The sequence below is a fragment of the Salvelinus fontinalis genome, chromosome 4, assembly GCF_029448725.1.
Source record: "Salvelinus fontinalis isolate EN_2023a chromosome 4, ASM2944872v1, whole genome shotgun sequence".
Classification (NCBI taxonomy): domain Eukaryota; kingdom Metazoa; phylum Chordata; class Actinopteri; order Salmoniformes; family Salmonidae; genus Salvelinus; species Salvelinus fontinalis.
In genome coordinates, this window is record NC_074668.1 from 4,850,475 (window position 1) to 4,862,775 (window position 12,301).

Sequence of the window (12,301 nt, forward strand, 5' to 3'; positions counted from 1 at the left end):
AGGGCAGACCTCCGTTATCTACTAGGAGCGCTCCGGGGAAGACTGGATGTAGAGTTCGGAAGACCAATCAACAAGGGTGACTCCTTCTCCACAGAAATCATCTGTTTTACTTGATTTAGTGCTATCAAGGCCACGTACACCTCGTGGAAAATGTACGGTCCCCCAAAAAAATGTGAACACGCAAAGTGTGTATGTTGAGGGAGAATTTTGACCCTTCCGCTCGAAGTTCCCAGTCGGTGACCTGCAAGACAGACCTCAACCAAATACCGGTATCCTCCCAAGCAACCATCGGTCTTAGCTACCCTGTCACTAAATAAATACAACGAAGCCTGTTCTTTTTAGTCAATTTAACACTTAAAGCACAAAATTGTGGCCCACTATACATGTCACTACGAGCAGTTGAGAACATTTAGGGTCATAATGTGAATCGTCAATATCCTGTACGTCCCATGTGTATAGCACCAATCACATGTTGAGACCGTGTCGGATGACATGTCTCCTGAGGCTGTACAACAGTGAGACCTTTTCCTTTACAAAAAAATAATAATAATAATTCCCAATTTACAGAAGATCTCTTCCTGCCCAGATTTACAGGACAACATGCAGAATAAATTAATTTATGGTTTATGTGTGTTTTTATCAACTTTAACAAGTTGGCAACTCTTTCATAGTCACTGCCGAGGCTCCCATAATGCTGACTGATTCATTTGACGTGGGAGATTTGGACATAAATTCTAAATCTATGACAGACATTGCAGCGCCCGTATCGACTAGAAAATCGATTGACTCGCCATTGACGAGGAGACGAACTATTGGCTCACGGGGGTTTGAAAAGAAATCTTGAAATGCTGTCCAAGGGTGTCAAACTGTCTCTACCTCGCGTCAGTCCATATGTGGGTTGTAAAAGGGATGTTTTTTTTTGATGGAGGTCCAGTCTTCCAACCTGCTGCTCCCTGCTCACTTGGGTTTAGACACTTTGTAGCAAAATATCCTTTTCCACCGTTGTAAAAACAAACAAAGTTGCTGTTGTCTGGCCCACCTGTCAGCACTACCCCTTTCCTCTTCCCCTCGGTCCACCATTTTGAGGTCATTACTTTCCTCTTCCCCTCGGTCCACCATTTTGAGGTCATCACTTTCCTCTTACCCTCGGTCCACCATTTTGAGGTCATCACTTTCCTCTTCCCCTCGGTCCACCATTTTGAGGTCATCACTTTCCTCTTCCCCTCGGTCCACCATTTTGAGGTCATTACTTTCCTCTTCCCCTCGGGCCACCATTTTGAGGTCATTACTTTCCTCTTCCCCTCGGGCCACCATTTTGAGGTCATCACTTTCCTCTTCCCCTCGACCCACCATTTTGAGGTCATCACTTTCCTCTTCCCCTCGGTCCACCATTTTGAGGTCATTACTTTCCTCTTCCCCTCGGTCCACCATTTTGAGGTCATCACTTTCCTCTTCCCCTCGGTCCACCATTTTGAGGTCATCACTTTCCTCTTCCCCTCGGTCCACCATTTTGAGGTCATCACTTTCCTCTTCCCCTCGGTCCACCATTTTGAGGTCATCACTTTCCTCTTCCCCTCGGTCCACCATTTTGAGGTCATCACTTTCCTCTTCCCCTCGGTCCACCATTTTGAGGTCATCACTTTCCTCTTCCCCTCGGTCCACCATTTTGAGGTCATCACTTTCCTCTTCCCCTCGGTCCACCATTTTGAGGTCATCACTTTCCTCTTCCCCTCGGTCCACCATTTTGAGGTCATCACTGAGCCTGCCGCTGTTGGCCCTGTCCTTGATTTTAAAAAGCCAGCTGTGCAGCTTGTAACTTAACTACTTTTTCTATTCTTTTTTTTTTTTTTTTTTGTCTTCTTGAGACAGTTGCTGTCTCTCAGCGTGTTTACAGTGTTCAATAACTGCTTGTGGACTGGTAGTTTCCCAGCCAATGCAGCTCATTTGAACCTGTTTACCAAGGGCTGGCAAAAAGTCCTTTTAGGGCAGCCTTCAAGAGGTGGTTGTAGTCATCATTGCGGCGGGCCATCAGTCATTGGTTTGAGCCCGCGATGTTTACGGTAGCAGGTCTCCAGTCTTCCAACTACTCTTTAGCTTTCTGCTGCCCAATCGGTCATGGGTGGGGTAATGTTATTTTAATGCGATCACACATTTTGTAGCCAGTTGGGTCTGATAGGCTCCACCCTCTCTTCCCATTGGTAGTTTTCATCAAAGCTTCCGCCCATCGTAGCCTCATCGTGATACCCGCAAATGTGCGCGATCTCAGCCTGCAGATGGCTTGTACAGCCGGGCCATTTTAAATAGCCGTGTGGTTAAAAACACCAGCTTCCCTTTTTGTAGGATCTGGACATATTCTTTAGCAGTGTCTTTTCATTTAGTCTTCTGGATGTCGATGAGCGGGTACCATTCGTCATGGCCCTCTTCACCATCCGCAGATCGCGGATTAGGGAATGTTACCAGAGGTGCCTGGAGAAAGGTTGTCTTTGGGTCGCCATTTAAAAAAATATATATATTCTGGTCGTTGGGGTTGAGGGACTTAGCTGCGTGGTTAGGCGTCAACGTCGATGGTGGACTAAGTTCTCAGAGTCCATCAACACCAGAGAACGGGACTCAATGTGGGCGGTACATGGAATGGACTTCCACTGCTCGTGGGCCTGCCTCCGAGGGGTCTGCTGGTAGAGCTGAGGTGGGGGAGACGGCTGAGCGGGCTGCTGTTCGCACAACCAGGGCTGGGGTGCTGGTGCAGTGATTACAGGGGTGTAATATCGGGGTGGAAAGTCATCATCATCCTCCCTGTTTATCCTTTTCTTCCTCCGTCTGTTTCTTCTTCTTACTTTTCCTTCACCATCATTCCTTTAACTTCCTGTCTGACTGTCTTTCAGCTTCCCTCTCCCACTTTCTAAACTTACCCCAATCTATTCTGAGTGACGCAGCGGTCTAAGGCATTGCATCGCAGTGCTACAGGCGTCACTACAGACCCGAGTTTGATCCCGGGCTGTATCACAACCGGCCCAGCATCGTCTGGGTTAGGGGAGGGCTTGGCCCAGCGTCGTCTGGGTTAGGGGAGGGTTTGGCCCAGCGTCGTCTGGGTTAGGGGAGGGCTTGGCCCAGCGTCGTCTGGGTTAGGGGAGGGCTTGGCCCAGCGTCGTCTGGGTTAGGGGAGGGCTTGGCCCAGCGTCGTCCGGGTTAGGGGAGGGTTCGGCCCAGTGTCGTCTGGGTTAGGGAGGGTTCGGCCCAGCGTCGTCTGGGTTAGGGGAGGGTTCGGCCCAGCGTCGTCCGGGTTAGGGGAGGGTAAGGCCCAGCGTCGTCTGGGTTAGGGGAAGGTTCGGCCCAGCGTCGTCTGGGTTAGGGGAGGGTTCGGCCCAGCGTCGTCTGGGTTAGGGGAGGGTTCGGCCCAGCGTCGTCTGGGTTAGGGGAGGGTTCGGCCCAGCGTCGTCTGGGTTAGGGGAGGGTTCGGCCCAGCGTCGTCTGGGTTAGGGGAGGGTTCGGCCCAGCGTCGTCTGGGTTAGGGGAGGGTTCGGCCCAGCGTCGTCTGGGTTAGGGGAGGGTTCGGCCCAGCGTCGTCTGGGTTAGGGGAGGGTTCGGCCCAGCGTCGTCTGGGTTAGGGGAGGGTTCGGCCCAGCGTCGTCTGGGTTAGGGGAGGGTTCGGCCCAGCGTCGTCTGGGTTAGGGGAGGGTTCGGCCCAGCGTCGTCTGGGTTAGGGGAGGGTTCGGCCCAGCGTCGTCTGGGTTAGGGGAGGGTTTGGCCCAGCGTCGTCTGGGTTAGGGGAGGGTTTGGCCCAGCGTCGTCTGGGTTAGGCCCAGCGTCGTCTGGGTTAGGGGAGGGCTTGGCCCAGCGTCGTCTGGGTTAGGGGAGGGCTTGGCCCAGCGTCGTCCGGGTTAGGGGAGGGCTTGGCCCGGCGTCGTCCGGGTTAGGGGAGGGTTTGGCCCGGCGTCGTCCGAGTAGGGGGAGGGTTTGGTCAGGCGTCGTCTGGGTTAGGGGAGGGTTTGGCCCAGCGTCGTCCGGGTTAGGAGAGGGTTTGGTCCAGCGTTGTCTGGGTTAGGGGAGGGTTTGCCCGGGGTAGGCCGTCATTGTAAATAAGAGTTTGTTCTAAACTGAGTTGCCTAGTTAAATAAATGGACATAACTTTCCTTTCTTGTTTTCCTCAAACTTCTCTAAGTTCTTTCTACACTCGGCTAATAAAACTTCACTCAATGTGCCTTTTTTTAAGGGAAAATCTGCTACTTTGTGCCAGAGCGGTACCTGTTCCAGAATGCCCCTGCCCCATTTATCTGCCATTTACCTTCACCGGTCCAGTCAGCGGGACGTCGGGCAGGCAATGTTCATCCCTGCTGCTCTTGGCTCCCATTGTGAAACTCCACTATACACTCAAACACACACAAACAACGTTTTTTTTTAAATTCAATTGAATTCTTATAATTCAAAGGAGCCCCCCCCCCCCCCCCCCCCACACACACATACACTTTAAAAAAATATATATATATTCTATGTAATTTTAAATATTATACCCACATGGTAGTTTCGCCTATGCAAATTTCCCATGTAGGTTTTACATTTATAGCTGGTTTCTCATAACCTCCTGTTTAACCAGTACACTGCGTTTAATACGTTTTCTGATTTTCTTAGCTGCAGAAATAGGAATATTTTCTTATCTCAGGATTGTACCCTGGGATCAAATCAAAGTTTATTTGTCACGTATACAACAATACAACAGGTGTAGGTAGACCTTACAGTGAAACGCTTACTTACAGGCTCTAACCAATAGTGTGGAGAAAAAATGTGTGTGTGTGTGTGTGTAAGTAAAGAAATAAAACAACAGTAAAAAGACATTTGAAAATAAGAATAGCAAGGCTGTATACAGACACCGGTTAGTCAGGCTTATTGAGGTAGTATGTAGATATGGTTAAAGTGACTATGCATATATGATGAACAGAGAGTAGAAGTAGTGTAAAAAGAGGGGTTGGTACAACTCATAACCGTGTCTGGTCATGCCATGACCACTTCTCTGCTTCAACAGATAAACACAACCCCTTGTCTCTGACCAGGATACTTCTGCTTCAACAAAAATATCCAAATTGGAGATCACCCTGCTTCAACAGGATGTTTACTTATTTAACTAAAGATATCTGTTTTTATTAGAAGATTTACTAATGAAAGATTCTAGGACTTTTCCTATTCAGAAATATCTCTGCTACAACAAAGTTTATAACTAGGGGTATCTTTTGAAACAACAAAATACGTCATGTGCGCAACCTGTTCCCAGAACAGGATTTTCTGTGATGTTTAAAGTAAAATCAGTCTCACCTGTCCGGAATGGCGTATCCACTCACTGCCGGTCCGAGGCGGGCCCCTTTTTCTGCTCTGTTTCAGCCGGAGTGTGGGCTCCCTTGCGCGCAGTTAACCTCGGTCTCCTCGGGAGCAATCAGCAAGCGGAGTTGGCCATCCCATCCTCGTCGCCGAAATTGTCGTAGCAATTCTACAGGAAGAGAGACTGTAGATTCCTCTTACAACATTTTGAACATTTGCAAAAATGAAGGAATTGACAACTGCCAAGCGCGATTCAGTTGAAGGTTTAACAAACATAGTCGGGTCTCTGCTTTTATAGGAGAGGGGAAAAAAACAACCTCTTTTGGCAGTTTAGCAGATGTGTGGAAACGGGCGGAACAGTTTTTAAAAGGCGATTGGTTTGTCTGTGCATATTAAGAAGGTTCGACCGTATAACTGTGTTTTTTTTGGGGGTCAGTTCACACTGCTCCTTCCTGCAAGGTACCACACAGCTGACTCCCTGCAGATAGTAAACCCACGGGGATGACTCGCATGCTGCAGTCACACCTAAACGGATCTTAGCTATACGCCTTATGATTAAGTCACGCAAAGACAAGTTTGTATCGGGTTATAAAAAACACAAGTATATAACAAGAGACAATTCTTTAAAACGGTAAAACACAGGACTTTCCACGACACGTAATGTAGCTATTGCCTTAGATTCCAGTGACTATATGGTAAGCACCATGGATTAGAAATGATTTTAACAATTTCTAATCCATTATTGAATCATTTCTACCCCCCACTGCTGTGGCATTGAGACCTTTTTTTCTGCTCTACCTCGCAGCCTCCTCGTCGGCCGGACTCGTCAGACGACCGCTACGTGATGACGAAGCACGCGACCATCTACCCCTCTGAGGACGAGCTGCAGGCCATCCAGAAGATCGTCTCCATCACAGAGAGAGCCCTCAAACTGGTCTCAGACATCATCATCGACCAGGACAAGACCAAGGAGACTACTGCGGAGGACAAGGATACAAAGGAGGTCCCCAAGACTCCCCAAGACCGGTGAGGAGAGTGGATGAGTGGGGGGGATAGATGGATGGGAAGTTGGGGAAACTCAACCCTGAACTTTTGTCGTCTCAGAGCTCTGAAGGGGGTGATGAGGGTGGGGGTGCTGCTCTGTTTTCTAACGTTAGATACCTAATGAACGCCTCCCTCCTGTAGAGCTCTGAAGGGGGTGATGAGGGTGGGGGTGCTGCTCTGTCTGTTTTCTAACGTTAGATACCTAATGAACGCCTCCCTCCTGTAGAGCTCTGAAGGGGGTGATGAGGGTGGGGGTGCTGCTCTGTTTTCTAACGTTAGATACCTAATGAACGCCTCCCTCCTCAGAGCTCTGAAGGGGGTGATGAGGGTGGGGGTGCTGGCTAAAGGACTGCTGCTCTGTGGAGACAACAATGTCAACCTGGTCCTGCTTTGCTCAGAGAAACCCACCGAGAACCTGCTAAGCCGCATAGTGGAGCATCTTCCCAAGCAGCTGACGGTACGCACACACACACACACACACACACACACCCTAACGATATACACCAACGATACCCGCACACTTACCTCTCGCTCTCGTTCGATCTCTCTCGCTCTTCCTCCCCTCCAGGTGGTGACCCCAGAGAAGTACGAGGTGAAGGGTTCCATCGAGGACTGTTCCATCATCCTGACGTCTGGAGCCGACCCCAAAATGACAGTCACCATCACCCTGACCTCCCCCAGTATCCGAGAGGAGGAGGAGGAGACCCCTACCACACCCCCGCCACGGGACGGAGGTTGGAAAGACATCGCCCCTCTCCTTCCTTTTTCTCTCTCTCTCTCTGCCACCTAGCTATGGGTGCATTCGTTTGTTCAGGGTGGAGTTTGCACATTTTTGTACTTATTTCAATGGTCCTGTTTCTCCAATGGTCCTAAAGTGACATCGCCGCTCGCCCAGTACCCGAATGAATGCACCGTTTAAGATCCATTTTTATCTGAGGAGATCTACCCTGGTGGCACTTTGTTTTTTTTTTAAAGAGGACATTCCTAGATTTTGTTCTGAGAGAAGTCCAGCTGTATGCCTTCGGGCAATAAGTTCAGATTTGACCTGTTGAGCCTTGCTCACAAGTTTTTGTCATTTTTTTTTTTATAGACGCTAGTTATCATTTCAACTTCAACCAATGAAGCGTTTGAGCTCTGTCATGACATGAGAAGCTAGATTGGTCATCATAAAACAGTGCTCTTACTTATTGTGCTTTCAAAAGGCCTTTAGGATAGGAATTCTAGGTCCAATAGTCAGTGATTTTTTTATTAAACTTTGGGATTAGAGAATTACTGAATAGTCAATATTCTGTAGTTTTTTAAATTCACGGAATATCATAAACCGTGTCTAAAGGGAAGTACATTTTTGGGGGATCCATTCAAATTGTCCAAGAGACCTGTTTTGAAGGCAGAGAAACCATCTTTTTGATTTTTGTATCTTAAAACCAACCTGAATGATATACCAAAAGGTTCATCATTTGAAAAACATTTGTAGAAACGTGACTTTCTAGTCATGGTTAGAGCTCAGCAGTCTTGGTGAAGTCTTGACGGTTCCTCGTGCCACCAGTGTAGCTCTTACTCTATCTGGAACTCTCCTTCAGTGCGTCTTGTAAAGCTGTCCCCTTACAAACAAAGCATGGACAGTGTTTGCATTTTCAGACTAGTTTTTTAGTTCCCAGGTAAGATTTAATTTTTGTTTCCTGTGTTCCAGGGGGGTTTGTTTCACCGTCACACCACTACGATAAACCCTCCCACACCGGGTCAATCGTTAGCTCCCTTAGTTCAGAAATACATACACCAGAGGAACGTTATTCTCTACAGATATTACAAATAAATGAAAGACCCATTTGAGAAGGGAAGCAGCGAGGCACCGAATCCTGACTTATGAAACGTGCACCAAACTCAGAGCTCTGCACAAATCGTGCATTAGATTGATGTCACTGGGGGGAGATTTTTTTTTTTTTGCGGAAGTTTGAGTTGAGCGAGCGTTTGTCAGGTTAGGATTTGGCCAAATGAAAAGAGCAGAAAGACCAGGGTTACAGAAGACTGTTCTAGAACACACACACAGACGGTTCTAGAACACTGGCGAGCGGTTCTAGAACACTGGCGAGCAGTTCTAGAACAGACTGTTCTAGAACACAGACAAGAAATGGGTTCACACATCCCCACAGGAAACAAATCTTATGTTGGTCTGGTTACGAGGAGGTGATCTGTTCTTACATGCTCCCTGAGTGAACTGGTGTCCCCCTCCACACAGAAGCCTATGCACAGACAGATCTGTCCTTTTTATTGTAGCTAATCATGCTGTTAACAAACCAAAAAAAAAGATATGACTTTAAAGCCCTTTTGATCACATGATCCATTCTCTGCATTCGTTGAAAATGGAGGGGTGGGAGTGAGTGTTGCTAAGCTCCTGTATCTATCTAGCATGCCTCTCTCTTGGTTATGGTTTGTTGTGCCAATTTTTTTTTTTTTTTTAATCATCTTGTTCCAGAAGTGTGCACTAGCACACTCTGTCAATGGATTTGAAAGCATAGGATTGGTGTTGCCCAGAGAGGGTATCCATCTACCATTTGTTAAATCCAGTTTCAGAAAGTGGGCAAGTACACACTTCAGCATAAAGGTGCAAAATGGGGACGCTGTGTGGCCAGCCTGCAGTAGACTTCAGTAGGCCAGGGATGAAGGCTTTGGCAGACTCTGGTTGGACCCGAGTACAGCAGAGCAGTATACAGTTAGTGTGATTGATCTGTTTTGTTGGTTTCATGCCCAACCTACTGACTTTAATCCAGCCAGTTATGCATGCAACGATGTCCGATCTAACCCTTCTTTTTTGCTGCTGGGAGCTTCCATGTTTGTAGTTTTTCTGCTGCAACATAATTTGTAGTTTTCTTACCAGTCCAGTCCAAAGCCCTCTGTTCTTTTTTTAAAATTGTTTTATCTTTAAAAAATATATATCTCCAGTATGTGGTTCAAACCTCAGCCCCCCAGCCAACCAGTTCCTCCGGAAGGATTTTTGACCAAGGTTTCCCCCCTTCCCCCTCACCACCCAAACACTTTGCCACACCTATCATTGTTTTTTTTTAAATCAGCTCAGTTCACACTCCTGTTCTGACAGGACCTCTCTCCTTTGTTTCTTTTATCAGTTACCGGGGTCCAGGCTAATGCGCCGGTGCCCAGGCTAATGCGCCCAAGCTAATGCGCCGGTGCCCAGGCTAATGCGCCCAAGCTAATGCGCCGGGGCCCAGGCTAATGCGCCCAAGCTAATGCGCCGGGGCCCAGACTAATGCGCCCAAGCTAATGCGCCGGGGCCCAGGCTAATGCGCCCAAGCTAATGCGCCGGGGCCCAGGCTAATGCGCCGGGGTCCAGGCTAATGCGCCGGGGTCCAGGCTAATGCGCCGGGGTCCAGGCTAATGCGCCGGGGTCCAGGCTAATGCGCCGGGGTCCAGGCTAATGCGCCGGGGTCCAGGCTAATGCGCCGGGGCCCAGGCTAATGCGCCGGGGCCCAGGCTAATGACCCATTGGAATCCCCCTAGAGTATCCGCCCAGTATCATCTCAGAAGATTAAGACTGAAAGTGACAAATGATTGGCGTAACGTTGCATACTTGAACAAGCTAACATTATATCTCAGCTTTTGAGATTTAAACTTCTCTGTTAAGGCTTACATTTCATTCACACGATATCAATAGGCCTACATACAGTTCAGTTATTTGACTATATGATCAAATGAATAACTGTTGGTATCAGCCGACAGTAGCTACTAGGTCAGCCTTTGCTGAGTTAGACAATGATCAGGCTGTTGACACTCTGGTTGTTTCCATCTCTCATCCTGTTTCTATTCTCTCAAGGTTTTGGTTTAGCATTTTACGCCAGTCCCGTAATTAACATTCGCTTTACGCCAACACCTCACACCAACGTAAACCTAAGGTTACATACATGACACTACATCTCCCGCCAAACCCTTGGTAATTTCGATGAAGTCAGGTTGCACATTGGTTTATTTGGCAGCAACACCAATCAGAATAGACTTTTATCTAGTTCACTTCCTGGTTCGTTACTGAAACACTATCTTGGTATGTGTGGCAATGTGTTTTGTATCTTCTTGTTAATGAGTCTTGCTCTACCTGGTCAAACACCCGTTCCTCCTCCTCCTCAACACCTCAACCGACCGACCATTTTTGACAATTCGACTCATCCGTTTTTAGATGTAACCTGGGGCTTGGTGCGAGACCCAGCGGACGTCTTGGACAGGCAAAAATGCCTCGCCGCTCTAGCGGCTCTGCGGCACGCTAAGTGGTTCCAGGTTCGGACACATCCTTTTTACTTTCTTATTGTAGCCTTATGAGATGCATCATTTTTTATTCCTTTGTTTGAATTTTGTTTTAATGAAGGAATTTAATAATGAATTTAACACTCCCCCCCCCCCAAAAAAAAACCCCACAGTAATACCTGATAACAGTTTAGTTATTGTTTGAAAAAGAGAAATTCAATGATGCCACACAAGTAATGATTTAAAAAATATATATATTTTTTTTTTAACCAGATTGAATATTCAATCTTTATTTCTGATATTTATTGTTGAACTTTAGCATGGTAATGATTTTTATAATTTTCCAAAAAAGAACTGGCATCCTTGTATGATTTTATTTTATCCCCCCCCCCCCCATACCAGACTATATTGTCAGTGTTAAAACATGATTCCATAAGGCTGCAGAGATATCTTTGCATAAGATCTGATAAGAGCTTCCATGTTGAGCATTAGTATCTTGTGATTTTGTATTTATTTTAATAGAAGAATAGGGATTGAGAGAAACGGGGACATCTGATTTTTTTTTTTAGTTTCGTTGTGTCGCTGCAATGGCAGAAAAAGCTAACTCACAGGCAAAACAGATTCCCTCCCCTCTCACAGTCCCTAACCTTGATCTTCTTTACAAACACAAACTGACTCTTCTGTCAAACACTTGATCAACCTGAGAAGTCAGGGTTTATAAGATGACAAGGAATTTTAAACCTTTTCTTGTTTCATCTTGCAAACTGTGAGCTCTCTTTCTTTTCTTTTTTTTACTAATGTTACAACGAGGTGAAATACTCCTGGAAATGGCAGCTGATTCCAACCAATTACGGACAATTCATTAATTGAGTCTTCAATCAACCTATCACAAGCTTCCATTGTGTACAGTAGTGTTTGGCCCTCTATGACAGACCCGTTGTAATGTAGTGTACACGCTGTCTGTTATCACTAAACTAAACGTGTTATTGCTCCACAAGGCTAGGGCGAACGGACTCCAATCCTGTGTGATTGTTATCCGTATCCTGCGTGACCTCTGTCAGAGGGTCCCCACGTGGTCCGCCTTCCCCAGCTGGGTGAGTTTATAGTCAGGCTAAACGCTCGAGTCTTCAACTGTCTCATGTGTGTTTTTTTTATATGTTAGAAAAGTATTGGACTTTAATGGGCCGGTTTATTGGACACAGATGAAGCCCAGTCCATTGAGAATTGTTTCTAGTCCAGGACGAGGCATAATCTGTGTCTGGGAAACCCGACCATATAGGTCAATTAAAGGGATAGTTGGGGATTTTAGCATTGAAACCCTTTTTCTACTTCCCCAGAGTTGGATGAACTCGTTGATACCATTTTTTTATGTCTCTTTGTTCAGTTTGAAGGAAGAGTCAAATTGCTAACTAGCGTTAGCGCAATGACTGGAAGTTGTTGGGAACAGCTAGCACGTTCGCTGTTCCTGTTGACTTTGTCTTTGCGCTAACGCCAGTTAGCATTGGCTCGCGAAACTTAATTTCCTCGTTACTGGACGCAGAGACAAACAAAATGGGATCCACCAGTTCATCTGACTCTGGGGAAATGGATTAAAGGGCGTATTTGACAAAATCCTGAACTATCCCTTTAAGTTCATGCAAGTGTCGAACAGCAGATGTGTTAACTTGGGACTAAACACACTGGCTGCAGCTCAGTGGTATAA

At 46.9% G+C, this 12,301-nt stretch overlaps 1 protein-coding gene across 1 annotated transcript in view; it reads left to right on the top strand.

Moving 5' to 3' along the window:
* The window catches only part of LOC129853016 (zinc finger RNA-binding protein-like), a gene marked incomplete in the record, with an annotated part of 56,215 nt that overhangs the window by 38,186 nt on the left and 5,728 nt on the right, over positions 1–12,301 (top strand). Inside the window, 5 exon segments of the mRNA XM_055918645.1 lie at positions 6,113–6,333; positions 6,658–6,808; positions 6,920–7,085; positions 10,535–10,632; positions 11,598–11,693. Of these exon segments, the coding sequence (XP_055774620.1) occupies positions 6,113–6,333; positions 6,658–6,808; positions 6,920–7,085; positions 10,535–10,632; positions 11,598–11,693 (732 nt within the window).